This window comes from Penicillium cosmopolitanum, assembly GCF_028827165.1.
Source record: "Penicillium cosmopolitanum strain IBT 29677 chromosome Unknown utg000004l:1.0-4361866.0:1.0-4365735.0, whole genome shotgun sequence".
NCBI lineage: Eukaryota > Fungi > Ascomycota > Eurotiomycetes > Eurotiales > Aspergillaceae > Penicillium > Penicillium cosmopolitanum.
Window position 1 is genome coordinate 4007561 of NW_026622674.1, and position 27398 is coordinate 4034958.

At 50.8% G+C, this 27398-nt stretch overlaps 10 protein-coding genes across 10 annotated transcripts; 3 read left to right on the forward strand and 7 right to left on the reverse strand.

Moving 5' to 3' along the window:
• Positions 1 to 403: 403 nt before the first annotated feature.
• Positions 404 to 2130, reverse strand: N7509_002917 (putative hexose transporter; the record flags this gene model as incomplete). The annotated part of the gene is made up of 3 exons (XM_056627554.1): positions 404 to 767; positions 832 to 1460; positions 1528 to 2130. 3 exons carry the CDS (start codon positions 2128 to 2130, stop codon positions 404 to 406), a joined length of 1596 nt encoding a protein of 531 aa, XP_056493349.1.
• Positions 2131 to 3628: 1498 nt separating this feature from the next.
• On the forward strand, positions 3629 to 5244 carry N7509_002918 (putative xylosidase/arabinosidase; the record flags this gene model as incomplete). Its single annotated transcript, XM_056627555.1, has 2 exons — positions 3629 to 3785; positions 3854 to 5244. 2 exons carry the CDS (start codon positions 3629 to 3631, stop codon positions 5242 to 5244), a joined length of 1548 nt encoding a protein of 515 aa, XP_056493350.1.
• A 382-nt stretch (positions 5245 to 5626) lies between these two features.
• N7509_002919 (uncharacterized protein) lies at positions 5627 to 8460 on the reverse strand (the record flags this gene model as incomplete). The annotated part of the gene is made up of 3 exons (XM_056627556.1): positions 5627 to 7952; positions 8013 to 8126; positions 8186 to 8460. Coding segments are annotated over 3 exons (2715 nt in total), but the record flags the coding sequence as incomplete, so codon positions are not given.
• Positions 8461 to 9801: 1341 nt separating this feature from the next.
• Positions 9802 to 11054, forward strand: N7509_002920 (uncharacterized protein; the record flags this gene model as incomplete). Its single annotated transcript, XM_056627557.1, has 2 exons — positions 9802 to 10370; positions 10430 to 11054. 2 exons carry the CDS (start codon positions 9802 to 9804, stop codon positions 11052 to 11054), a joined length of 1194 nt encoding a protein of 397 aa, XP_056493352.1.
• Positions 11055 to 12169: 1115 nt separating this feature from the next.
• N7509_002921 (uncharacterized protein) lies at positions 12170 to 12661 on the reverse strand (the record flags this gene model as incomplete). Its single annotated transcript, XM_056627558.1, has 1 exon — positions 12170 to 12661. The coding sequence occupies one exon, from the start codon at positions 12659 to 12661 to the stop codon at positions 12170 to 12172; it is 492 nt and encodes a 163-aa protein (XP_056493353.1).
• Positions 12662 to 15568: 2907 nt separating this feature from the next.
• Positions 15569 to 18130, reverse strand: N7509_002922 (putative Patatin family phospholipase; the record flags this gene model as incomplete). Its single annotated transcript, XM_056627559.1, has 3 exons — positions 15569 to 16844; positions 16910 to 17754; positions 17849 to 18130. The coding sequence occupies 3 exons, from the start codon at positions 18128 to 18130 to the stop codon at positions 15569 to 15571; spliced, it is 2403 nt and encodes an 800-aa protein (XP_056493354.1).
• Positions 18131 to 18778: 648 nt separating this feature from the next.
• N7509_002923 (uncharacterized protein) lies at positions 18779 to 19929 on the reverse strand (the record flags this gene model as incomplete). The annotated part of the gene is made up of 2 exons (XM_056627560.1): positions 18779 to 19577; positions 19637 to 19929. 2 exons carry the CDS (start codon positions 19927 to 19929, stop codon positions 18779 to 18781), a joined length of 1092 nt encoding a protein of 363 aa, XP_056493355.1.
• Positions 19930 to 20321: 392 nt separating this feature from the next.
• Positions 20322 to 21708, reverse strand: N7509_002924 (uncharacterized protein; the record flags this gene model as incomplete). Its single annotated transcript, XM_056627561.1, has 2 exons — positions 20322 to 21549; positions 21641 to 21708. 2 exons carry the CDS (start codon positions 21706 to 21708, stop codon positions 20322 to 20324), a joined length of 1296 nt encoding a protein of 431 aa, XP_056493356.1.
• Positions 21709 to 22190: 482 nt separating this feature from the next.
• N7509_002925 (proteasome regulatory particle base subunit RPN2) lies at positions 22191 to 25899 on the forward strand (the record flags this gene model as incomplete). Its single annotated transcript, XM_056627562.1, has 6 exons — positions 22191 to 22330; positions 22455 to 22624; positions 22698 to 23221; positions 23280 to 24788; positions 24844 to 25521; positions 25579 to 25899. 6 exons carry the CDS (start codon positions 22191 to 22193, stop codon positions 25897 to 25899), a joined length of 3342 nt encoding a protein of 1113 aa, XP_056493357.1.
• Positions 25900 to 26252: 353 nt separating this feature from the next.
• N7509_002926 (DUF3632 domain-containing protein) lies at positions 26253 to 27257 on the reverse strand (the record flags this gene model as incomplete). Its single annotated transcript, XM_056627563.1, has 3 exons — positions 26253 to 26680; positions 26765 to 26828; positions 26916 to 27257. The coding sequence occupies 3 exons, from the start codon at positions 27255 to 27257 to the stop codon at positions 26253 to 26255; spliced, it is 834 nt and encodes a 277-aa protein (XP_056493358.1).
• Between the last annotated feature and the right edge of the window lie 141 nt (positions 27258 to 27398).

Consider the following 27398-nt stretch of genomic DNA (forward strand, 5'->3'; position numbering starts at 1 on the left):
CTGACGAGAATGATCTTGTAGGAAAATTAATCCTACAACTCGGCCGATCAGGGATAGGGCAAGATTACTTACAGTGGCCAATAAGCAGGAAATAGGGTCATAACGCTTTACTGCTCCCAGGAGCTTGAATTTTGATTATTACTTTCACTTTTTTTCGCCTACTCCTACTGATCACGGATCCTGGGAGCTAAGAGGGTACAATAAGCCTCGTAATTATCTTGAGGGCCTACGAAAAAGCCACGCATCAGAAGCCATATTCAATACACACATATAACTTGGAGAGGTTCCCAGGGATAATTCCTAGTAAGAGCTCTAGGCGTAGCCAACCAACGTTATATCCAAAAATCATTAAAGCATCCACAAAGCCTCCCAAACAAATCCCCAACATGCCCTGTGTATCAGCTTACTCCTTCACTTCAACATGAACAGTAGCCGCCTTGCCCCCCGACTCCTTGGCTTGCTCCTTCATATCCGCAACAGCAATCTCACCAATATCAACCGCGTCATCGCCATCGAAGTACTTGGCGATTTCCTCCATGGGAGTATACCGGGTTTCGATCAAGAAGGTGTAGATAACGAAGACCTCCGCTCCAAGGAAGACGCAGTAGACAATGTAATACTTCCAGCCAATGGCGTCGAGGGCAATCGCGTTGATGTACTGGTTGAAGAAGAGGGCCGCGGTGACGCAGAAGTTCAGCCAGGTGAAACCCTTGGCACGGAGACCGTAGGGGAGAATTTCGGTGGTGTAGGTTGCCATCAGACCGGATCTGAGAGGAAACCTAATGTTAGCGGCTGTTGGTATAAGACTTTGTTAGATGGATGAGTACTTACTTTATATCGTAGAATACTCCGTAGAGAACGGTCAGGACGACGAAGATGTATCCCAGCGCCTGATTAGCCGCGATCGCGTACCGAGCTGACACGATAGTCCATGCATTGAAGACCACGAACGTGCCAACCGTCGAAACCATGTAGACCGGTCGTCGTCCCAACCTATCGATGAAGAAGGCCAGGGTGAAGTTGGTGATCAAGGCCTCGGACTTGATACCAGCGTTGATTCCAAGCTGCGTAGAGGCCTTGGTGATACCAACACTGTCCATAACTTGCTTGAGATAGTAAGAGATCAAACCATTGCCACTCCATTGACTGAAGAGACCCAGAGCGGTGATTAGACCAATTCGCTTGCGGTTGCCCTTGGTCTTCAAGAAGTCAACCCAGCGAGTTTGGTCAATACCCTTGTCCAGATCGATGGCGGCCTTGATCTCGGCATACTCCAGGTGCACAAATGCGTCATCCTGGTCTCCCTCGCCATGGTACTTGACGAGAATTCGCAAGGCTTCATCGTGTTTTCCCTTGCTCATTAGCCAGCGGGGGCTTTCTGGCATGAGCCAGATACCGCAAACGATGACAATGGTGCAAATAGCCTGCAACAGGCTGGGCAGACGCCACGACCAGTCGCTCTATGGAAGAAAGAGTGTCAGTCGAGAACAAGTATATCCTCGGTAGCTGTTTGGCGATGATACATACCTGAATCTTCAATGTACCCAATGTCACCCAGCTAGCAATGAACGCACCAGAGTGATAAGAAGCACCACTAAGCGTGACAAGAACGGCACGATCTTGAGGATGCGCAATCTCCGCAATCAAAAGCGGAGCACTACCAAGAACAAGACAATCACCAAATCCAATAAGCAGACGAGCAGCAATGAACATGCCAAAGCCAGTAGCGCCAGACTGCAAACCAACAGCAAGTAACATAATAAGACATCCAACGAAACAACCCAGCCTACGGCCCCAGGCATCAATCATGTAAGGCACAACGAATAGACCGAGCAGAGAACCAAGACTCATGGAGGCATTAAAGAGACCAAGAAGCGAGCCGTGAGGGTGCCCGAAGTATTCCTGCCAGTAGGAAAGAGTTTGGAGACCGTTCATCATGGAACCGTCGAAACCGTTCGCGGTGTTGGTCATGATCAGGATGACGATGTAGATGTACAGGGTCCGCATGTTCTTCCTCTTCCACCATGGTACGCGCTTGAACTCTTGGTGCGCGAACAAGAAGTGTCCCTTTGTCGGCTTAACCGGTAGGATCTTCTGGCTCGGCTTCGGGGGCCGGAATCGCAACGCCATATTGCTGTAGCGTGCGCTGGACTGGATGTAGGTGAAGATGAGAAAGGCAAAAGAGGTGTAACAAGTTAATGAGTCCACTTTTCACTGCAGTCAGGGATGAAAGGGAGCTTTTAATCAGGAAAAAGGCCCCTCTTATGAATTTCGAGACAGCTATGAGCTTGACAACCCTTGTCCTCCGTACAGATGGTGGCTTGATCGATTCCCGGCTGTATTGTCCCCCAACTGGGCTTGTCACGACATGTTGCCACCCCATTTAGTGTTGGCGAATAGCTTGAGCTGGCCAATGGTTATATTTGCCTGTTCTGCATTTTACCGAAAAGATTGGCATTTTCTTGGTATGCTCGCATCCTTGACGCGCTATCACTTGGGTTCATGATCCTTCATACCTCGGCGGTGCATACTCCAGACCCCGCAGGCTGTGGGGGACTGGGGGTGGAGACTTGGGAGACTTAGGGTTAGCGGTAGACACTTGCGGGGGCCCGAGAGAGGCTGCCTAGTCCAGCTAGGCCTTATTTGGTAAGAGGACGATTAACTTAAGGTTAGTTTAACTGGGTTTAACTGGAGGTCGAAACTTACAGTGATACCGCCGGCAAGTGGAGGGTTCAGCATTACCCGAGCTTGAGAGAGCGTTTACTTGCTTTGATTTTAATCTCAGCCACTTTACTAGTTAAGCTTGCCGGGAAAAGCGTGCAAGTTACAAACATGTCGATCTAGTAGTCAGGCATAGCATGTAGTTAATATTCATTAAAGCTTTGATCGACACGGAGATGCAAATCCCCTCTTTTTAAGCGGCTTCTCTATCCGCAAACCCGCTGATAATCAACAGCCTAACCGATTGCTCGCCCAGTAATTGCCAAGAGGAGCTATCCATGTGATTCCTTTGACTACTGTATGTACTATTCCTTTCGGAGCAATTGTGGGGGAGAGCCTCTTTTGGACCTTGAGCTCCAATTTAGCCTATACAGCGTGCTTGGCATCCCTGCTTGGTGGCCTATCAACAGCCTAATTTACCCCCTCATCCAGCTGCATGCAGCTAACAAAGCCATGTATTGACCTGTAAAAATATACATTTGGAAGCCAAATTCCCCTCCTGGCTTATCTTTCCTTATCAAGTCATGACTCTACAGTGCAGCCCAACTCGGATAGTGGTCAGGTCTCGTCGTGTATTGGCTAGCTCCTGCGGGACTATGTCCCGGAACTTGCTTAAATTTCAACTGTACCCCTCTCATACACGATCGAGTAATATTTGGCCAAACATGGCGAATCGGTGCTACGCGAATACTTAGCATGTGGGCTAATGGGGTGAATGCGTGCTGTAGAATATCCGGGAATATGACACCTGTGAGAGTGTCTGGAACAGAAGGCGCTAGCTAGTCCTGGCTAATAGCAAGCGGAGTATCTCAATTGGCATATTTAAGTATTTTACCCAAGGCGGGATGAAGTGAAAGAACATAGATTATCCCTCTAGCCTTCATTCTCTTTATTGCGTGAGCTAGCCATGTCGGATACAGTCAACCCTATCATCTCAGGCTTCGCGCCCGATCCATCCGTGGTCTTGGTGGGCGACTGGTTTTATCTCGTCAACTCCAGTTTCCACGCTTTTCCCGGTCTTCCTATCTACGCCTCTCAAGATCTGGTATCATGGAAGCAGATCGGTAAGTCTCCCGGTCGCTTAGTAGATGGGAGAGACAATTCGAGCTTCCGCTAACGTGCGAGCGCACAGGAAATGCAATCCACCGCCAATCCCAGCTTAGCCTCGCAAAGTCGCAGGCAAACCTCTATCCGGTAGATGATGGCAAGTTCTTGGTCGGGAGTGGAGGCCTATACGCGCCCACGATCCGTCATCACCAGGGAAAATTCTATGTCGTCTGTACCAATGTCATCCGTGCAGAGGGAAAGAACAGGGACGCGACGGAGAATTTCGTAGTTTCCACCGATGATATCTGGTCAGGCACATGGAGCGACCCGGTCTACTTCGAGTTTGAGGGAATCGACCCGAGTCTTCTGTTCGATGATGATGGAAAAGTCTACCTGCAAGGGTCCGGTGGAATAGGCCCAGGCACCACGATCAACCTCTTCGAAATCGACCTCAAGACCGGCGCAAAATTGACCGAGGAAGTAATCATCTGGAACGGCACTGGTGACATTTATCCCGAGGGGCCGCACTTGTATAAGGTCAAGGGCTGGTATTACTTGCTCATCGCGGAGGGTGGTACCCATGGCGGGCATATGGTGACGATGGCACGCTCTCAGAATGTCTTTGGCCCGTATGACTCGTGTCCAAGCAACCCCGTCCTCACGGCGCGTGGTACTCAAGAGTATGTCCAGTATACCGGCCACTGTGAACTCTTCCAGGACAAGGAGGGCCAATGGTGGGGAACCTGCCTTGGAGGCCGTCTAGAGGACCAAGGGAGATGCCCCATGGGCCGCGAGACCTTTTTGACCCGGGTCGACTGGGAGGGCGACTGGCCGGTCTTTGATCAAGTGAAATTGAGCCCCCGTAGCCTTTCAGCAACCCGTTCGAGCTCGCACCTCACGGCTGAAGCTGGGTTGGACTATCTCTACATTCGAGATGCTATCATGAGCAATTATCGGATCGAGAATAACCATTCATCCCTGACATTGATTGCATCATCGGTCGATTTGTCCCACCCGACAGACAGCCCGACCTTCATTGGCAAGCGGCAACGGGAATTATCCGGCAGCAGCTCTGTGGTCCTCGAAGGAATCGAGGGTTCCTGGAGCTCTGCAAAGATCCAGGCTGGTCTCGCCTGTTACAAGGAAGAGCACCGCTTCTCAAGAATATACTACGACCCTTCTCAGCAAGCGGTGGTTCTTGAACTGGTCAATGCTGGCCAGAAGATCGTTCAAACTGAGAAACATACTCTCGAGGAAGTCCCTCGCTCGCTGCTTTTCCGGATAGAGTACACAGAGAAGCAGTATTCCCTGCTTTATTCATTCCAACCTCACGTTAGAAATGACTGGACGTGCCTTGGAACGGTTGATACTTTGGACATGACTGATCCTGATTTTACTGGCCCGATTATTGGCGTCTACGCTGTTGGGCAGACGAAGGGCGTGCAAGTTCATTTTGAGGGTCTTAGTGTCGAGTAAATGTTAGAATCGAGAGAATTGATACCTTTTTGTTTCTCACACCTTGGCGCCACGATGGTCTAGTTAGACTATTGAGGACGATACAAGCACTTTTCAGAAGTAAGGTAGGCTTCAGGTAGTCTGGACCATCCGATACACTGGAGAGGCACTAGTTACTCAATCGAATTGAACCATTTTAACTATTATTCCTGTTAAATCCAGCCGGTCACGGTCCATCTACAGGTGTAATTTTCTCAATAGAAGAAACAGAAGACTTGTATTCTATAGTAGGGCCTAAAGGCACCAACTCTTAAGCAGGCTTGTCTACTTCATGATTTGAACTTTGAAAATTTCAGTCATTAAAGCCCCGGGCCAAGAAGAGCACATTTCACAAAAACTAACTATGTGCTTCAGTGGACGCTGGCTGAATATGAACGGGCACAGTAAAGTTATACTGTGCATCAGGCGTAGGGAGCGTCTCAATAACCGCTGGGCTACCCTTCAATGTAAAATCGAAAGTCAAGTCCTCGGAGTTGTCCAATGCAATCTTGTAATGCCCTGGGAAAATAACGAGACTTCCATTCTCATCAGCTCGTGCCAGTGAGCCGAGAGTGAGAGGCAAGTCTGCCACTTGATCGCTTCCGTGAGCAATATTGTGGAGACGCACGTATGACAAAAGGGACTTGTTTGGTCGTGGAGCCGGGCCTGCATCCTTGCTGGAAAGGAACAGCAAGCTAACGTAGTCAGAAGTTTCATGACCCAAATTTTTGACTCGTGCCTTGACAGTGGTAAAGGGTGTGTTGTCGTTGATCGAACCGCCAGAATTTCTTTGGCATGAGGCAACAAGGTCCTGAATATTGTATTCCTGGTTTAAAGTCTCTTCCCAGTCAAACTTGAATTTTGTGTAGTGAAGACCGTAGCCGAATGGGATCACCGGCTTTCCGGTGTACCATTTGTATGTTCGTCCGGGATATGAATCTTTAGGGCGAAGGTTGATGTCGAAGATATTTACTTGGTCGGCATAGCTGGCGGGATACTGCGTGACTGGTAGTCTGCCAGCAGGTGATCGTTTGCCCACAAGGACATCAATAAGAGCAGTGCCTCCGCTTTGACTGGGATATCCCGCCCAAACCAGAGCTTGGATATCTTTGTTCTTCAAAATGGCGCTGTCATCAACCTGGCCGCCTCCGAATTGGACAACTACCATTGGCTTCGAGAGCTTGGACAAGCTTTTGATGAGATCGAGTTGGTTTCCAGGCCAAGCGAGTGAAGTCCGATCAAGCGTTTCGGACTCGAGGGAGTTGTCGATGCCACCAAGATAAACAATCAAATCAGACTTCTTTGCGGCTGCTAGAGCTGCTTCAAATCCAGTAGTATTCTGATTATTGATTGCTGTACCCATGGCATAATTCACTTTCCATCTCGGGTCGCTCTCAAATGCTTCCAAAGGGCTGATCAAGTATGGTGCATCACCAGAGTAATCGCCTTGCATTTGAGTCGTCGCGTTTGCGAATGGTCCAATCACCGCGACACTCTTGAATTTATGCGGAGAGTCCAAAGGAAGAAGGTCGTCATTTTTGAGAAGTGTCATACCTTCGACTGCAGCCTCATACGCGAGAGCCTCTGCCGCAGGGGTAGATACGTCCGAGAAATCGAGATGGTCATACTTTCCGCCATCGAAGAAGCCGACCGTAAACAATGCGGAATATAGTCTTGCCAAGGACTGGTCCATGACTTTGACTGAGGTCTGCTTTGCTGCGAGAGATTCGTTCAGCTTCAGGTATGAGGAACCACATTCCAAATCAACACCGGCATTGAGAGCAACGGAGGCTGCTGCTTCTTCGGTGTCGGTAAAGTTGTGGTATTGCCAGATATCTGTGACTGCGCCGCAGTCAGACACCACGTAGTGATAGTCTGCATTGAAATTCCAGTGCTTTCTGAGTACCTCATCAAGAAGGTATTCATTCGCACAGGCTGGAATGCCGGAAACCGAATTGTACGAACACATAATGCTTCCCACATCCGTGTCACGCACGCAAGTCTTGAACGGAGCCAGGAAGTAATCACTCAGATCCTGCTGGGTAGGGTTGTAGTTATTACCATATCTGCCCGTCTCCAAGTCGTAGACCGCGTAATGCTTGCATGTTGCAATGACCTGCTTGTTCTTCGGGTCATCGCCCTGAAGTCCCGGAACAAAATTGCGAATATAATTCTGTGCGACAAAAGCATCCTCACCGGGCGTCTCTTGCCCTCTTCCCCATCGAGGATCCCTGAAACCATTGATATTCGGGGCCCAGAAATCGAATCCCGAAAATCCATTGTTGCCAAATGCTCGTCCTTCTTTGCCAATTACTTCAGCGATTTTCCGAATCAAAGCGTCATCGAAGGAAGCCGCTGTCAGGATCGGTGCAGGGAAGCTTGTGGCATAGCTGAAATTGGCTGGTTTGGAAGTGAATTGCACACCCGGTGCAGAGCCAACACCATGCGTTGCCTCACTCCACCACTCGTAGGAAGGCAAGCCGAGGCGGGCAGATCCGGCTGAAGCATCCACAAGATTGAGGATCTTTGCCTCCAGGGTCAGGGATTTGACAAGCGAATCGACTCTCTCTGCAATGCTCAATGAAGTATCACAGATAGGCTGACTGCAGAGGGGCTGTGTTTGGCACGCTGGCACGAATTTAGTGTTCACTCCGCCCCCTTGTGGATTCGAGATCTTATACAAAGACATACTAAATACAGTTCCACGATGTTAGCACCTTGTTCTCTTTTGAGTCTTGCATTTGACTTACACATAGCCTCCTCCACATGAGCTGGATGGTTCAGTTGCGCATTTCGAGCTGCAGCTGCCGTCATCTGTCTTGGTCGCGAGGCTGAAATCGGGCTCACTCCCACAGAAACATTGCCTATTTAGGGGTCAGCTTGCGAATCAACGGTTCTATCGATTAAAAGACAGTTCGCTTACGTTCCAAACTCGATGCCACCATAAGCAAAACCTCGTTGACCGCACCAGTTGGCACAGTACTGAGGCGTCATACCAATGGTGCTAAGTTTCGCTGCCGTTAAAATGCTCACTTTGTGATCTAAGTAACACCCAACGTAGCTTTTTGAGGCATCGTAGGCTGCCTTCGATGCTGAATTGTCACCATTGCAGACAGATGCTGCCTGGACGCCGGTGTGTACTGCTATGAGAGATAGCAGTACTGTTGCACCAGCGCGCAAGGGCTGAGATGGTGCCATGATGATTCCCTTCCAATTTCTGCGCCCAAAAACACAGGAGACTCGTAGTCTTTACCCAGGAAAAATTTATAGGATAATAACTCACTCTCCAGGGCTATGATGAACAAGTCTACGTGATTGCTGGATACTTAAATATGTGCTGCTGCATATTGAAGTCCCTGCTTAAAGAATTTTGTCATCGATCCCTAGGCTAAATTACGGATTTCATAATTAGTCGGATATACTCCGACTCGAGGCCCGGGATGCTTCTTCTTGGCTCGTCTTGAAGATTTCCGGTGTGGAACGAGGGGCAGGTAACAATTCACTCAGAACGGGCCATCGGTTGTCTTCCCCACATACTCCGGTGACAGGCCCGGGACTAGTTATACGTTGACATAACACCAATGCCAGCGCATAACACACCCGTACAGATTCCAATGGTCGAAGAATAAATATTAAAGTGCTTGATGGAAGCTTCTAGATTATTGTTTTATTGCAGAACTTAGTAACAAACCTGTAGTACGAATTTCAACTCGAATTGGAAAGCGGGGAATATCGCTAAGGGAGGATGGCACCCTGTTCAAAGCACTCACGACGGAGAAGCAAGAAAGAACAAGGTGAGCGCCTAGGATAACATGCACTACAGGCAGTGATTAACATGACTATTTGCCGAAGAAGACCCTGGAAAGGCTTCCCCGCAAAATCTGACAACCCTGGCGGCAGTTGGACCCTTAGGAACCGGCGCGTCTGCGGGTATTTTCACGGTAGTTACTTCTCCGTTCTTTCAAACCGAGACATGATTCAAGGTGGCGAAGATTGTCCGAAAGCTACTAGAAGATCGTCCAAATCTTGTCTCAAACTGGTGCTAAATTGAAAAGCCCGGGCCGGCAAGTGAACTTTACATGTAAGCAGTAAGCAGTGAGCGGCATCTAGAGGCGCCGACGACACTGTACCCCAGCTTGTACCCCGCCTAAACTATGGAGATTACTGAACCATGAAAGGTTCAATCGATTCCATTAGGCTAATAGAAGTAAACCTAAATGGAAAGATCGTCCATTCCGATCATAAGTTATGCATGCTCGCCTTTAGCCTGAATCTCAAAGTTACAATGCTTGTCTTAGAACTAACGGCTAAACGTTTGTGCAGCGAAGGATCAGGGCTTCAACGACGTTGAACCTTCTCAACACGGATATTTCCCTGATTTGAACTGGAACAGAACCTGGAGTCCCCGCACATATATCAAAAACAATATAAATCCTACGGCGAAGATTTGTACGAGATGCTTGAAGCCCAAGAGGAAAGAGCCCAATTGGGATAGCTGCAGTCTAGAAGCTTTCTCATTGATATACCCGATTTGGAAATATGCTCACCAAGCTTTTGCTCCTCGGTCTGGCCGGCCTCAGTTGTGTGGAATCGGTCAAGCCTCCCTTGAACCCACCACCACCACCTCCCCCTCCTCCTCCACAGAAACCACCAACACCGCCACCACGGCCGTGGTCCACTTTTGCAGAGAATGTCATCTACCAACCTGACTCCAAGAACTCTGTTCTCTATCCCCGGCAAGTCGAACTATCGGATGGAAGTCTCCTTGCGACAGCTTCGTTTGCGGGCGATAAAACTCCATACTTCCCCATATTCCAAAGTGCAGATGGTGGTGCTACCTGGTCCTGGATCTCCAACCTGACTGACCAGGTGAATGGATTGGGAATGTCAGCCCAGCCTGCGCTGGCAGAGTTACCATTTGCTGTTGGTGATTTCCCTGCCGGCACGGTTTTGGCCAGTGGAAACAGCTGGGGAAGCAAGAGCACGAACATTGATATCTATGCTAGTAAAGATAAGGGTCATACCTGGAAGTTCGTCAGTAATGTGGCGAGAGGCAGTGGGCCGGATACTACCAATGGAAATCCATGCATTTGGGAGCCATTCATCGAGTGAGTTGTACTCTGCCCATGTTAATCTCTGTTCCAGGCACTGAACGCGGGAATTCTAGATTTTTCAACCACACTATCGGCGTGTTCTACTCCGATCAGCGTGACCCCCTGCACGGTCAGAAACTTGCTCACCAGGAATCGGCGGACTTGAGATCCTGGGGACCCGTGATAGACGATGTGGCCTATCTCAACTATACTGCTCGTCCTGGAATGACCATCATCTCCTATATCCCTCCTCTGGAGAAGTGGATTTTGGTGCACGAGTTCCCAGGAGGAGACAGCTGGTCTGAGGTGGGCTATCCGGTCTACTACCGAATGGCCGACAGTCCATTTGATTTCCGCTTTGCCTATGGTATCCCCATCATGGTTGATGGAGTCCAGCCCAACGCATCTCCTTATGTGGTTTGGTCGCCATCCGGCGGTGATAATGGAACTATCCTCGTTAGCGACGCTGATCACAGTGGTGTTTTCACCAATCAAGCCGGTGGCCAGCCTGATCAGTGGGAATTGCATGACACACCTCAGGCACCGGCATACAGCCGGAGTTTACATGTCTTTGAGAAGTATCCCGATCATTTGATGATCCTGGGTGCAGGCGTATTTGATGCAACGGTAAATCTGCCGCTTTATCTCAGCGTTGTGAGCGTAGAAGATACCTTGAAGAAGCCAGCCGGTAATATGTAATTCTCTGATACACCTGGGCAACACTATGGAACTTATTTGGAACACATGAGCTTTACTAGTACCAATAAAATGGTCTGATTTTCATGGTCGCAGTGATAAGCGAAATGACGAAAGTTTCCAAGAAATGACATATAGAGACTATGAGCTTATAAGGAAATACCGCCGATAGACAGATTCATCTTATGTTGAGTCAAGATAAGGCTTATATTGCGAAATTCTTGCATCAACATAGGGTTTGGATCTGAAACGGCGATCTGCAGGGCAGTATTTTCACCAACCGCCCAATTTTGGGGCTGTCCAGAACAAGCACTGGTGGGCCACTTTCGCCACTTTTCAAAAAGAAGGTTTTATTCCATGGACGCTTTCTGAAAGGTGCCGAGTGGAGCAAGTTCCAGCCATTCTGGTCATTTCAATTAATAAGTTCACCTATTCAATTCCTCGACGATCTCTGACGTGTCGTGTGTATGATTATCCGATTTCTGATGATACCAAGGTAATTCTAGATGTTACAGTAGGGTATACGGATATACGGAGTAGTTGCGATAGTAACAATCTCATCATAAAGAATCAAGTAGTCGTGAATTGCCATAACAAAAAGAATGTATTGAGGATAAGTCAACAAAAACAATGAGGCCCACGTGTACTGGCGGCTGTCATTGAGCATTTCAATCAAATATCCAATCCATCTATACCGGTAGCCCGTATGTCGTACATAAAAATGAATGAGACAAAAAAAAGGACAACCTGATCTAAACCCCAAAACCTTCATCTTTCAAGGCGGTAGTCATCTAGACCAGATAATCAAAAATGTACAACGATTGCCATCTATAGATCCTTCTCATAAAACGCGTTCAGCTGCAGTTCCCGCGTCGAGTTCCGCAATCTCCGTCCGGCGTGTGCACAGATACCAGATATGTGCAATCATTTAAACGCGGGGAGTGGGAAAGGGAGGGACTCCGGTAGGGAATCCACTGGGGGGAGTTCCAGAGGGAGTAGGGAATCCGCTAGAGGGAGGTCCCGAGGGAGTAGGGAAACTGGTAGGGAAGCCGGAGGGCTCACCGAACTGGCGCTTGCCGAAGGGAAGACTGGTGGGAATTCCAGAGGGCAGAGAGAAGCTAGGGAAGCCGGAAGGGATGGGGAGACCAGAGGGGGAGGCCGAACTGACGGGCCTCAATGTCGGCGGGAGGCGGGCCAGAAGGAGTCGGGAAGCCGGTAGGAATGGGGCCCGAGGGGGTAGGGAAGCTGGTAGGGAAGCTGGTAGGGAAGCCAGAGGGCTCACCGAACTGACGCTTCTCGCCAGGGAAGCCAGGGAAGCCAGTTGGGAAACCGGTAGGGAAACCGGTAGGGAAGCCGGAGGGGGTACCCGAGGGAGTGCCAGAGGGCGCGCCGGTAGGGAAGCCGAATTGACGGGCCTCGAGGCTGCTAGAGGGAGTCGGGAAGCCGGTAGGGGTAGGGCCCGATGGGAAAGGTCCTGATGGGAAAGGGCCAGAAGGAGCAGGCAGGCCGGAGGCCGGAGGAGGACCGTGAGGAGGACCCTGAGGAGGACCATGAGGCAGGGCGAGGGCACAGCCCATCAAGCCCATAGCGGCGACACCGGTGTACTTCATTGTGGTTGGATATTAGGGTTTATTGTTGAACTTGTTTAAAAGAGCGGACGGTTGTCGTGATCACACTTGATAACGACGTAGAGACTGGGTATAATAAAGTCAGGAGAGGGAGAGAGAGGAGCCCAAGAATGATAGCAAGGCGGATCGAGGATATCCTTTATAGGGCTATATCTAAGGTGGCTGAACAGATTGACCCGCAAGTCTGTTTAGGCAGCTGGGTCCTCAAACATGATGGAGACTCCGTGATCGGGCAATGAGCTCAACAATTCGCCTCTCTGAAGGCTGGGCCAACATATGGCACGGAGGACAGAGAAGGCGGGACGTCGATCTCTAAACCAGAGGAACCCAGAAGGGGTAAGTCCTCAGCGGTCTTGACCAGAAAAGAACTAGGGCGCCAAAGAAATAGCGGAGCCATGTCCCTGAGGGTCCTGTCAGGGACAAGGGACCAAAAGGGATTCGACCATGCATTTTCTGGGGCTGGTCCATTATCCACCAGTGCTTCGAAGTCTGATATGTAGCGACCCTCTGCCATGGAAACCGCTGAGCACCCCAAAAAAGGCCGCAAGTGCCGCACCAGTGGAGACGGGGCAAGTATCGACATTCGCTTACACTGCTCGAACGGATAGCCCTTTCGAATAGAAAGTAGAGCGATGATCATGTTCCATCTAAATTCGAATGCCGGGGTGGTCTGATCGTATCATATTGCGCCCTGCTAGCAGATGTTCAAGGTACCTGCCAGATGTGGATTTTTATCCAGAGCACCAAGACCGATGGGTCCGGCCAAGAGTAGGAATGAGGCCGGCGAGCTTAATTTCGGGCCAAGAAGAGCTTTGATTCGGCATGTTCATTAGGCTGGAGTATCATACATAGATCTCAGCCTACGGAGTAAAGCATCGGCAAATCCGAAATTTTCCATTTTCCAAATGGACGAAAAAACCGGAATATCATTTGAGTATCAAGATCCCTGCATGCGTGACCAGGATGATCAGAACTCTAATTTGTTTCTGGACTTCCTTCGCTGGCCGCCGGCGGCTCCTGGAAATATTTCATCATGAAATCCACACTCGCCACGCTGGCTGATACGGTTCATGTATCAGGGTAGAAAGGAATTGTGGGTTCTCCCACAGAAAAAGTGGACATGAGAGTCGCGCGCGGCAGGCAAAAAGCAGGACGATCGCACTGATTGATAACGTCGTGGCCAATGGCTTGCAATGGATCGGCAGGTGGACCAAGTCGGTTCCAAAGTTTGTATTTTGCCTTTCGCGTCGGGGCTAGGCATTTGGAATCGGGGATGTCCACGGGTGTCCCTGGGAAGGCGGCTCTCAGAAATGATACTCCGTACATTGTACTACTGTACAATAAGTAGTTATACCCGTGGACTCCGTATGTCGACGGAACATAAATCCTCCGTACTCCAAGGCTTTTTGTGCGATCGGGGTACGCCGACGTGTTCGAAGCCCCATCCCATATTCGTATCCATGACAACCTTGGTAGTGAGCTGCGAAGATCAATCGTGATTCAAAACATTCAACAGCTCACTCCGGCAGCTCAAGAAGGATGAAACATGGCGCTGACTTGACCGGGAGAGGCGTTTCACCCTCTGTGCTGGGAGAGTTCCAGGCCCTTGTCTTCTCGGCGTTAGTCATGGCAGAGAGCAGAGAGTTGTCTTTGTCTGGGGGAGTCTGGAATGTCGCAAGTCTGTATCAAACGTGGATGGGGTTCCCACCACGCGTCGTCAGCCCAAGACTAAACCGGCAAAGAACACGGCGGGCCCTAACAGTCCAACTCCACCAGGGCAGCGTTTAGCGGTAGATGTGGAGCCCATGACTTAAGGATCGCCGTCCCCTGAGTCGCGCTGAAGAAGGTCTGCGAAATCCTTCGTTGAAAGGTCAAGGGTCGTGCGAGGTGCCGAGCTCAAATCAGACGTTTGATACAAAGCACTTGGTTGGAATTCTGTGACTACTTCATGCAGCTACGGAATTTTAGACAACGTGTACGGCCTCCTGCTATTCCCTTCCAGGCAAGGGAGTGACGGTGTGCAGCATCGTGCAGCAATCCAGAAACTCTTTGCGACCGTCACCGCCGATGATTCCCGCTCGTGGTTTGCCGACCTCCACCTCCAAGAACCTCGTTGGCTGCTCACACATCAGGCTCGCTCGTGGACAAGGTGGGCAAGGTGGACAAGGCAGAACGGTTTAGTGACGGGCTAGCATGTACTACTCCGAGTCTGGAGTAGTAAATCCCGGTCTCTCCTCCCCGGGGCCCTCAAGTCGGACACAGTAGAAGAAAACGGTTTAGCTCCAGGAACAACCTTTGAAGGAACGGTGCGCCAAGGGCGGAATTCGTATTGTTGACTGGAAATAGTGCTGTCGATCTTAAAAGGAATCCCCATCTAGGAACTGTAGAATCACCCTGTAACTGCTGTATATGCATAATACACCACGATTTGTGGATTGTCTCCAATATATACACTTCTTGAGACCGCCACATGTCACTCATAGATTATGGCTGGTGCCAAGAGACTCTATCTATCGCCTTACAAGACAAAGGAAGAAAAGGAAGCCCGAAAAAATGTCCAGCCGGAAAGGCTGGGGCTGGTATAGGCAAAAGAAAGAGCAAAAGCATATTGGGAAGAGGGTGTGGTAGCGCGCCAGTCTCTGGTTGGATCTTCTTCCGGTGCTGGAATAGATTGGGCCATGGCCAAGGACGCGGGATGTCGATATTGGGATCGAATTCTGCGCATCCTACAGGGCAGTCTCTCGCATGGATCCTTTCTTACGGTATTTGGGGCCCACATCGGAGCCGAGGGTGCTGGGATGCATGTCAGATTATGGGTCGATATGTCGAGCGGATGAGCATATTGTCTACTCGTATATGCTTCTATCGGTGCCCGATTCCATCCCTCCATCATGAGCGCGGCTTGCGCGTGAGTGAGTCAGGGGAGATCGGGTTAACGCTCGGTGTCATGCTTAGTTGATGGCGCGAAGATGGAGACAATGCCATGGAGATATCGCGTGGCGACGGTGCAAAGACTCGTTTTGGTGAACCTCGTTGGCCTGATCCGGACCTCATTTGTGACCTGCCAGAAGAGAATGAAGATCGTCGGGATCGGGCTGGGCTCCGTGGGCCATTACTCAACTCCTCACTATAGCAAGAAGCGTCCCAGGAAGCTCGATGTTTGGACGATGGAGGTGCAATGGTGAAGGAAAAGTCGAGTGGCTCATCCTCCTCTACCTGCTGTTCCTCGTCGTCGTCGCTAGCAGATCCAGTCGCGAACAGCGCTCCGCTCCCGGAGATTGTAGATCGACGCTGATGGTGGGCCTTTGACCGGACTGGCACGGACATTTGATCGTTCGATGTCATGAAACGTGGGTTCTCTAGTGATACCGTACTGTGCGCTTTTCGCAGTTCTTGCGCTGGATCGCTGTGAGACAGTCTTCGTGATCTTCTGCGTTCTAACTCATGGCCATGCGAGCCTCTTCTTCGATTGCGCATGCTTCCCCGTCCGGCGCTGCCATTTTCTAGTGATAAGTCGGAAGAGTGACGAGTCGACTCTTGCAGCCTGAAATCGACTTGTCCCGGACTGAAAGCCACGCGGGCCCGCATCTGTTGTATGGCTCTGTCTAGTGCAAGCTCGATGGCAACCGCATTTCGAATACGGCTTAATCTGGGCCATGTTGCCCGTTCCCCGCTCAGGCAAGCTTGCTGCATAAACTCCGTCGTCGGGTTCTCTAATATCCGAGGAAAGTTCGATGAAATGAGCTCGGGGTAAATGTTGATGTCCCCGCTGTATTTCTGGTTCATGATGGAGGCGAACTTGGTCATTGAATTGGGGAATACCCCTAACTCGGAAAGAACGGTCATTCGGTAAAGCATCTCGTCTTTGGCGAGGTGGGTCATCGTGTTCATCCATCGAGGGACGAGGGATGATGCCTGTTCGGCTACGCTGACTGGTCCATCTTCCTTCGGTAGGAATGGGACCACATGAGGATTCACCTGTGAAACGATGAAATGATTGACGTTGAACATTTCAGACAGTCGCGTCATTGGAAGGTCGCCGTCGACAGATCCATCGATATACTGCTTATGAAGGTCATTCCAAGGCACTGCCTCGCCTGTTAAGGGATCCTTCGCCATCAGGGTAAAGGGCCTAAAGACGAGTGGCACGGAGCAGGATACCGCACTGTGAATCGACGGTCAGTATTTTATTGAATCTTCCAGCAAAGGTAGGTATCATGTTCAACTTACACTGCAGACCAAATCAACACATTGGGAGCGGAAATATAGTTGAGCAACCGTGGAAGCTCATAGATATCAGCGCTGGAGACACATATATTCAAAATCCGTCTCGTCCGGTTATATGCCTCCTGAAATGTAATGTCCCCGAGCCAGTTGCGCATGGTATTCGCCAGGTGGGAGATATCCAAGAAGGACCCGAATTTCAAGAACCGCGCCGTCTTTTGAAATATATTCTCCTCTTGTCCATGCTCATTGAAAACAGCAAAGTTACCATGCGCATAGGTATCCAGCAGACCAGCCAACTCCTCGTCCTTGCGGGTGCAAAAGACCGCGCACACGATACTCCCCGCCGATGCACCCGAGATAATGCGAGGGATAAGGCCGGTCTCATAAAGAGCCTTGAGAACGCCGATATGGTTCATGCCAAATGTGGCACCACCGGAGAAAAGAAGGGCACTTCGGCCGAATGCCTGTCGAGCCGCTAACAGCTGGTCGAGGATGTATTTCAGTTCCAAGCCATCGCAGCGATCGTGTACCGAGAGGTCCACCAATGTTGTTATCGTATCGAGGGCCGCGTTGATATACCGATCGATGAGGTCCTTGGTGCCGATATGCGAATGTCGATAAAGAGAGGCATTGCTCATCTTTCCCAGGTCACGGCTGAGCGCCGTCCGGACGAGGAAGAGCATGCGGCTCACATCGCAACTGATGCGCGCGTCTTCCAGCTGTCTTAATCGCTCATGGACTAATTGTGGGTGGTATTCCGTGCACTCCAGTGTGTATTTCCAAGCCTTGTTGTTTTCCAGTACGTCTAGTTCGCTGGCGCATTCGCTCCATTCCTCGTACGTGACAGCCTACCGAACGATCGCGTTAGTATTGGTCTGTGCCTATTGCGCGCAGGGGCCCCGGAGGTAAGAGATAACCCGAGTAGTGGCACGCATTACTTACATTCTTAATCTTCAAGTAGAAGAGTTGTTTGCGGTTTTCGATCTCCTCACGCTGTTTCCGCTGCTCCGCGGAGAGGCCATCGCGATAGGTGTGTAAGGTCTCGCCTGCCCAATTCCACGAACCCTTGACGAGCGACGAGACGGCAGGGATCGAGATGGCTTTGCGCAACGAGCGATAGGGTGTGGATCGATTGGAGGAGTGGTCGCGTTCGAGATCAAGTTGGTGGCATTGCGAATGGACTATTGTGGAGTCGCCTAACACCGTCATAGCAGGCCTGTGCATCGGGAGCAAGCCATCCAGGCGGGTCGAGTTCGACTGCAGCTTTCAAAGTCTTTTAATAAGACGTGCAAGGATAGATGGGAAAGGTAGAAAGAATGAGGGGAGGTCTTGTAGTGTAAATGTGTAAAAGAGCAAATGTGTAAAAGAGTAAAAGAGTCGGTCAGGCTGTCACGAGGGGCCAATGATTGTCCGCCCGATGACCTTCCAACTCCAACTTCGCCCTTTTACCCCGGCCCGACGGAGTTAAGTGGATTCGACTCGATTTCAGGTTTACGGCTTAGAAGATGTTCTATTTTCTGGGGTACAAAAAGAGTATGGGGTAGATTGTGTGAGATGCTAAATTCAGTCACACTCACAGTCCCATTTACTGCAGGTAACCCCTGTCCTTGTGGATCTCATCAGCATCATCTGGTCAGTCCAACCCTGCTGATGATCGCGTCTCTTTCCATCTTCACATGCAGGTGCATGTGAAAGAGCGCTAAAGATTACCCTTCCACTCATTGACGCACTCGACTTATTATGAGAGTGCTACTTTGTATGTACAACACAACAGACTCTGGTCACACAGGGCGGCAGTAAGGAGTATAGAGGTGATAATCCCGTAGACCAACGTGGCCACACAGGCATAACCTAGGATCAACCCAGATCAAATCAGATCTGGTCCGACTCGATCAGCTTCAACCATTCCCTTAAGCGATTCCTCGCCCTCGCCTCCACCCCATCTTCTCGCCAGAAATGCCCCGCGCCCCCGATTTCGCCGCTTTGGAACCGACTCTGCGGCACGCGCGCGATCTCGGCTGACCACCGCTGCAATTTCGGGGCTGAGGTGAAGGTGTCCCCATCCCCATACAGCGCCAGGCTACTGTGCTTGCTCAGCTGGTGGTCGGGCCGGGTTTGAACTAACCTTAGAGGGCCCACTCCCCACCCCACGTTCAGTGATAGAGTGGAAAAGCACGTCAGGAAGTGACTCACGGGTGGGAGGAGAGGTGACACGAGCAGATAAGCAATGGAGATGAGTGGTGAAGCGCGGGGCTGAAAGTCGTCAGCTGTCCCTGTATCCGTATCTGTATCTGGCCCTACCAGGACATCTGGATTCGATGGGTAGAGGTGCTGCGTGGATGCGGATAATACAGCAATCATCCTAGCGACTCTGCAAATCTTGTTGACACGCGATGAGGACGGTCGGAATAACTCCAGTATGACATCGACGTCCGGGGCATGAGAGGCAATAAGGGATCCGAACGAATACCCTCCGAGAATGAGCTGGATGCCGCTGTCGCTTTCTCCTGGTAGCGCAGAAGAATCAGGAGTCTGCCCAGCTAGGTTGCCGCTGATGAGGGCATTTTTCAACTGCTGTAGATATACCAGCATAAACCCGTAGAATGAGACATAATCTTCCAGTTCGGACTTGGCAGTCCAGCTGGTGTGCCCCTCAGAACCCCCCGCGCCACTGTGATCGGCGTTAGTTGGTCATCCATGAGGTCAGATAGAGGAGAGGAGATGATGCACCGGAAATTGAATGTCCCCACCACATAGCCCGCCTGCAGAAGCTCGCCACCGACGAAGCTCACTACAGGGTCATCGTAGCAGCCGCCGAGTCGGGTGTAGGGATGGGCGATAATGGCTCCTCGGGGTTTCCATCGCGATGTCACTGGTGTTGGTGTTGGAGGTGTTGATGATGATGATGCTGATTCAAGTTGTATATTTTGGAGCTCGTCGGGTAGATAAACTCGACATTCCAGGTTGACTTCATCATGTATGGAGGGAATCGAGAACGAGAAAGTTGGGGCGGGTAGATCCATTGTGCAATTTATGTATAGAGCTTTCAGTTTAATTCACTCCGGTTCTTTGGCCATGACCATCCCTGTGGAGGGGTGATGTTGTTCAAGTTAATGCCCACCTGCAGGTGTTGTTGATGTTGGAGGAAAAGAAGAGGCGGGCAGGGCAGATCCACCCGCGTTCTAAATCCAACACAGCACCTGGGCACACTATCTTAGTAGTAGTAGTAGTACACTACTACTAGTACTAGTATCTTCAACAAATCATGCACTGGTAGGCCTTTGATACTTGACTGAATATTTCATTGGAATAGGAGCTTGAAAACCTTGGAATTGTAGCATATATAAATCTTGGTTATAGAGTATCTCGCTAAATGGTTCTATGGTCTATGAATACTAAATTAGGAACAACAGCATCAAGACTCCGGCAGTAACCAAGCTGGATCCGGTTCATCATCTTCAGACCGTGATGCGGCATCCGTATGGTTGGCTTCATGATCGGCATCTTTCAGGAGATCATCGGGGGGCTCGAGGTCATTCTCATACTCCGAGGTCTCCTCTTGCGTATCTACAGACTTGCTAGCCGATTCCCCATCTGGAGATGGTGACGAAGCTTGCTTGCCTTTCTCCTCGGGGACAGACAGGCCAAAAGCTGGAAGAAGTAGTTCGTGCGCTGATCGGAGAGCCTCCAACTCTGCTGAAAGGCAACAAACAAGTAATTTCCAATCTTTGCTTTCGGAGAGTTCTAAGTGAGCCTCGAGCGCCTGGGTGACCTTATCCAAATCGTTGGCCACACCCGCAGCAACTTCTGCTTTCGACTCCGTAGCGCTTCCATCATGAGAGCCTGTATCCAGTTGTATATATTGCCGCATGCTGGCTCTGAGATTTTTCTCAAAATTGGAAATGTCAGCGATGGCCTGTTTCCAGACCCCGCCGCCTTCTTCTAGAGCCATGATCTCCGCCTCTACTTCATCCTGTCTCCCACGGATGTTCTCCTGCTCTGACTTCCAGTGCTCCTGAGCCATCTCAAGAGTCCGACGTTTGGGGTTCAGAGTGTAGAATGTAGCTTGGCCATTATTGCGCTGCGAGAGAGGTTGGACGGGAGGATCGCGGAGATAAGTTTGGACATCTTTCTGGAGGATAGATAGGGATTCGGTGTAAGAGGATAGTTTAGCCTCGACGGAATTCTCAATATGGGAAATCTGGCCGACGATATGCCGATGTCGAGCTTTCATCTCATACAGTCTGGTTTCCAATTCGTGAATGTCAGTTTCGAGGGTTCGGGCCTCTTCTTGTAGGTGTTTAGCTCGTTGATTGTCTCGATTGTTATGAATGTTGGAGATTGATTCTTCCAAGCCACTCCTTCGAGTGGTGAATCCCTGGATTTCATGAAGAGCATTATCTCTCTCGTCTGTCTGGGAAGATAGGATCTCCCGCTCCTCTTCTCGTAGCTTTAGAAGGTCATAGATGGACTGGAAAATACCTTGCCGAGCAGCCTTGAGTCCGATCTTCTTGGGCACCGGCTGTCTAGCCGGTATAGTGGAGGGTGACCGAGACCGACCGACTCTCGAAGAGGTAGGAGTGAAGCTTCCATCAGACGTGTCATCTGATTGCTGTTGAGCCAAACCAGCCAACAGACCTTCACTTTGCGCATCAATCAAAGTTTGTAGATTTCGCTGAATGTGTTTAGACTGGCGGTCCACATAGAGAAGGGGGGTTGTGGTGGTGGTGGTACATCGAAGCTGTAGCTGTTGCTGGCATGGGTGGTAGGCGTTTGTCGCGAAACGGGATTAACGTGGACATTATGGGTGGAAATAGTGAAGTGGCAGCCCTTGCTTGGTTCCTGGAAAGCAAGACCTCCTATTTAACGGAAATCGGCCATGACCAAAGCGCATAATCTGCAGGAGGGCAGAAGGGGTCTCGGGACTGCTGCAGCTGACGGGAGAAACGGGAGAACGGGAGCGTCATTACACGTGACTAGTCAGCTCCTGACGTTGGAACTCGCTCGCGCCTGCGAAGCTTCTGTCCGCTTCCAGCTCCCCCATTATCACTCCGTCCTTTCCATCTCGTCTCGCCTTCTTCTAATTCGCGTTTGTACCTCTTATCTTTCGATTCTCTGGGATTTTTGATTTCCCACCTTCATCCAAACTCGCCGTTGCTCGGGGCTCGCTCGTTCCCCAAGCTCCCTTCCCGTTGACGTTGCTTCGTCACACCTACAACATCACCAATCAAGCTCGACAGCTTCCCATCAATCTACTTGACGCACGTCGTCTATCACAATAAAGATGGTCGGACTCGTTTCGGCCGCCGGTCTGGTCGGCTTTCTATCGGAACCCGACCCAGAGCTCAAGGTCTTCGCCTTGAAGTCATTAGATTCTCAGATCGATCTGTTATGGACAGAGGTTGTGAATGCTGTTCCTGAGATGTAAGTCCGTCCCTTTCGCTCATCCATCAGAGCTCAGTATCGTTTTGCCGATGCAGGCGCGTCTTTACCGGCCGTCTTCTCTTTATGTCCATTCCGTCGGGCACCGCTGATGCAGTCCATCCAGTGAGGCCCTTTACGAAGATGAATCATTCCCCGAACGTGGACTAGCAGCTTTGGTCGCCTCCAAGGTATATTATCATCTGCAGGAATATAATGAGAGTATGGTCCTCGCCCTCGGTGCAGGAAAGCTGTTCCAGCTCGACAGCGGTGGCGAGTACGAGGAGACAATTATCGGTATGTTGGGAGACTTTCCATCAGATTCATATCCATATGCTCGCATCAACTGACACTGTGCGTCCCACTACAGCCAAATGCGTCGATACTTTCATCTCTCTCTCAGCCGCCCAACGACCCAGCGGTGGTGACCAAGCCGCCAACCTCAACACCCAGTTTCCCGCGTCCGGCGATGGCGCTACCAGCACATCCGCAAGCCTCACCTCCCCCATCACACCATTCTCCAAATCCGCCCTGCCTTCCAAGTCCCTTCTCTCACGCCAGGAAGTCCCCGGAATTGACGCGGCCCACCCCGGTGGCGACGACACAAGCGTTCAACATGAGGAGACCTCTCTGGTTCTGAAGCGTGGTGTTCAGGGTCAACTTCAGACTGTTATCGAGCGATTGTTCGAGGAGTGCTTCCGTCAAAAGCGCTATCGCCAAGTGATCGGTATCGCCATTGAGGCAAAGAGCTTGGACGTGCTTCGCATGGCCATCCTCCGAGCCAGCGCTGATGAGAAGAAGCAGCAAGGTGAATCTCGCCGAAGTGAGGAGCTGATGGAATACGTTTTGGATATCTGCATGGGAATTGTCCAGGAACGGGAATTCCGCAGCGAGGTACGTCTGCGTCTAAGGTAATATTTTGACTCGCATTCGCTGACAAGCTACTTTTCAGATTCTGAAACTCATTCTCGAACTCCTTAACGAAATCCCGGCACCCGACTACTTCTCGATTGCTAAATGTGTCGTTTACCTGAACGAACATTCGATGGCGTCCGTCATTCTTCGCCAACTCGTCGAGAAGGGCGATGCACGATCTCTGGCGGTGGCCTACCAAATTTCCTTCGATCTCTACGATAACAGCACTCAAGAGTTCCTTCAAAAGGTCCGCCAGGAGATCTCCGAGCTCGTGCCCGAGGACGAAGCTGAGGATAAGCCCGAGGAAGGAGAGCCCAAGGAGTCCGATGCGTTACTCGAAGACCAAGACAGCTCGTCTCGGCCGTCGGGTGGCCAGGGAGATGACTTGGACGATGCTCAAACCGCCTTCAAGAGTATTCTCGCCATCTTGGATGGTAAAAAGACCATTCAGTTGAACTTGGAGTTCCTCTACCGAAACAACAAGGCCGACATTTCCATTTTGAATAAGATCCGAGACAGCCTGGAGGCTCGCAATTCTATTTTCCATACGGCCGTCACCCTGTCCAACGCTTTTATGCACGCCGGAACCACTCACGACAAGTTCTTCCGTGACAACCTGGAGTGGCTTGGCAAGGCTGTCAACTGGTCCAAATTCACGGCGACTGCTGCTCTGGGTGTCATTCACCGTGGCAACTTGAGCCAGGGCCAGAAGCTTTTGCAGCCCTACCTTCCCCGGGAGCACATCGCTGGTGTTGGAGGAGGCTCAGGCTCAGTTTACAGCCAGGGTGGTTCCTTGTACGCCTTCGGTCTGATCTACGCCAATCACGGTGGCATGGCGGTCGACCTTATCCGCGACCACTTCAAGAAGGCTACCGAAGAGGTCGTTCAGCATGGTGGAGCTTTGGGCCTGGGTGTTGCTGGTATGGCCACCGGTGACGAGGGTATCTACGAAGATCTCCGCAACGTTCTTTACACAGACTCTGCTCTGAACGGTGAGGCTGTCGGTCTTTCCATGGGTCTTGTCATGTTGGGCACTGGCAACATGAAGGCGCTGGAAGACATGATCCAGTACGCCCACGACACTCAGCACGAGAAGATTGTGCGGGGTCTGGCTATGGGTATGGCCTTGATCATGTACGGACGCCAAGAAGCTGCCGATGAGCTGATCAACGGTCTTCTCGGTGATCCTGACCCAACTCTCCGCTACGGTGGTATCATGGCTATTGCCCTGGCCTACTGTGGCAGTGGCAGCAACAAGGCGGTCCGCAAGCTTCTTCACGTTGCCGTTAGTGATGTCAACGATGATGTTCGCCGCATCGCTGTTCTTAGCTTGGGTTTCATTCTGTTCCGCAAGCACCAGAGCGTTCCTCGCATGGTGGAGTTGCTGTCGGAATCCTACAACCCTCACGTCCGTTATGGTGCTGCCATGGCTCTGGGTATCTCCTGCGCCGGAACCGGTCTGGACGAGGCTATTGATCTCCTGGAGCCTATGCTCAAGGACTCAACGGACTTTGTTCGACAGGGTGCTTTGATCGCCCTGGCCATGGTTCTTGCCCAGCAGAATGAGGCGATGAACCCCCCGTGTGACTAGCCTGCGCAAGGCCATGATGAAGATGCTTGGTGACCGCCACGAGGATGCCATGGCCAAGTTCGGCTGTGCCGTCGCTCTGGGTATCATCGATGCCGGTGGTCGCAACTGCACCATCAGCCTGCAGACCCAGACCGGCAACCTGAACATGCCCGGTATCGTTGGTGCTGCCGTCTTCGTCCAGTACTGGTACTGGTTCCCTCTCACTCACTTCCTCTCCCTCAGCTTTGCGCCCACATCTGTGATCGGTGTGGACCAGAAGTTGGAGGTTCCGGAGTTCAAGTTCCACAGCAACACACGCCCCAGCCTGTTCGACTACCCACCTGAGCAGCAAGTGAAGACAGAGGAGACTCCGGAGAAGGTCAAGACCGCAGTGCTTTCAACAACAGCTCAAGCCAAGCGCCGTGCTCAAAGACGAGAGAAGCAAGCCCGCCGTGAGAGCATGGACATCGACCAAACGCCAACCACTCCCAAGGTTTCCGACCAACTACCAGAGAAGATGGAGACTGATGAGGCCCCCAAGGCCGAAGGAGAGGAAAGCAAGGAGGGAGAGAAGGGTACTGGCGAAGGGCAGAAGAAGAAGTTGGAGCGGGAGAAGGTGGGCTATGAGCTGGATAACATGTCTCGCGTACTACCCGCCCAACTCAAATACCTCACATTCCCCGACCCGCGGTACGAGCCAGTCAAGAGGGTAAGTTTCAATTACGTCCCATCATGCATATCATATTTACTAACTCGTTTTCTTTAGCCCACCGGTGGCGTTGTCGTCGTTCTCGACAAGCAACCCGACGAGCCCCGCGAAGTTGTTGAACTCAAGGCCAGCAAGGAGACCCGCCAACCTGCTCACCCAACGGAAACACTCCAAGACCGCCTGCAAGCGGCTATCGGAACTGCAGCTCTCCAGACCCCTCAACGGGCTGACGCGCGCGCAGCTCTGTCCGGTCTGAGCGGTGCTGGTGGTGCCTCTGCCGCTGCCGGTGTTCTGACCGCTGTGGATGAGGATGAGGAGGGTGTCGAGGATGCGCCGGTTCCAGACGAGTTCGCGTATGAGTCGGAGGAGGAAGAGTAAAGGAAGACGGTTCTGCGTGATTAACCTTTTGACGCTGGATGTATTACTAGACCACTCGGGTTTTCAGGCCTGATCTATTGGGAGCGCGGCTTTGCCGCTTTGTGATATGAAGCATTTGTTTGCATTGATAATATCTATCGTATTCATTTATTCGTAGTGTGCATCTGAATTCTCGCTCAGTACCTGATTTGCTAGTATGCTCCAAGTTGCATGCTACGGCATGTATGATCCACCGTCCTTCGACCTCCTTGGAGCCCTTCTAATAATATTTTATCGATTTCGGATTCATTGACAGGCACTAAATGACATGGCGAAGACAAAGTCCCAAGATACAAAATACAAAACAAAAACTCCTAGTTAGAAATGCTCCCCATCTCCGATGCACAATGCAAGGCTAATTCCTTGATATCTCCCTGAAGTTGGCCGGCAACTTCTTCAAATCGACCTTTCCAGAACCCCCATCTCTCGTTACAGAGCTTATTTGGCCCCTGGTAGAGTGTGCCAGCACTCTGCCCTTGAATTTCCTCCGGGCCGTGTCCTGACTGGACACTTTCGTGAAGAGCAGCACGGCTATGTATAATCCATTCTGATGCTATGGGAAGGATTTGCTCCAAGGCCGATGTGTCCTTGACCGGCTGCTCGAGTGTGGCGCGCAGTAAGTATAACGCCTGGGGGGACGCGTTGAAAAAGCCAGTTTGCCAACAGCGTGCCACGAATGATGTTACGTTGCGCCACTTTTGAGCCGTTTCGGGTGACACGGACTTTTCCGTATTTAGATTTGCTGAATATATAACGAAATTAGTATGTTGAGAATATAATCCAAAGGGATATCAATGGAATTTAGACCGAGTGGCCGTAGACATACGTTGATAGTAATCGCGTACGCAGCTATCGAATATAGGCAGTGCTTTCCAAACATCTAAATCGGCCTGGAAATGAGATCAAAGAATCTGTTAGTTATACTTGGATTTTGATATACCCTCTCTCTTTTTTGGCTTGATTTGGTTCATACATACCCCTTCAAGCTCGACCTTCCGACCCGCCAAGTCCTTCAGTCCATTTATAACATCGACCAGTTTATCTTGAGCAGCATGATTGTGTGGAACCTGTTCCACAATCACGATGAAAGCTATCCATATCTCCCACAATGGCCCATAGCACCCATCAGGATCCAGCTCCACGCCTTCCTTCTCTTCTTTCGGGAGTTGCTTCTCCTCCTCGAAGGACTTGGCATGGTAAGCATCAATCTTATTTGCGATTTCACCAGAAGGCGCAGGGGAATCGGCTTGAAGCCAATCCCTCAAGGTTACGAAGACTTGACTGTAATCATTGTCGGCGGATCTGAAATGCAACGCCATGCTCAAAGCTTCAACAACAAGTCGGTATGAACGAATGAAAATGTATGCCCGGTGTATATAGAGCAACTTGAAGAGAAAGAAAAGAAGACAATGAGAATTCAAAGGTAAAGAAAGTGGATGAACGTTAGAAAATAGAAAAGT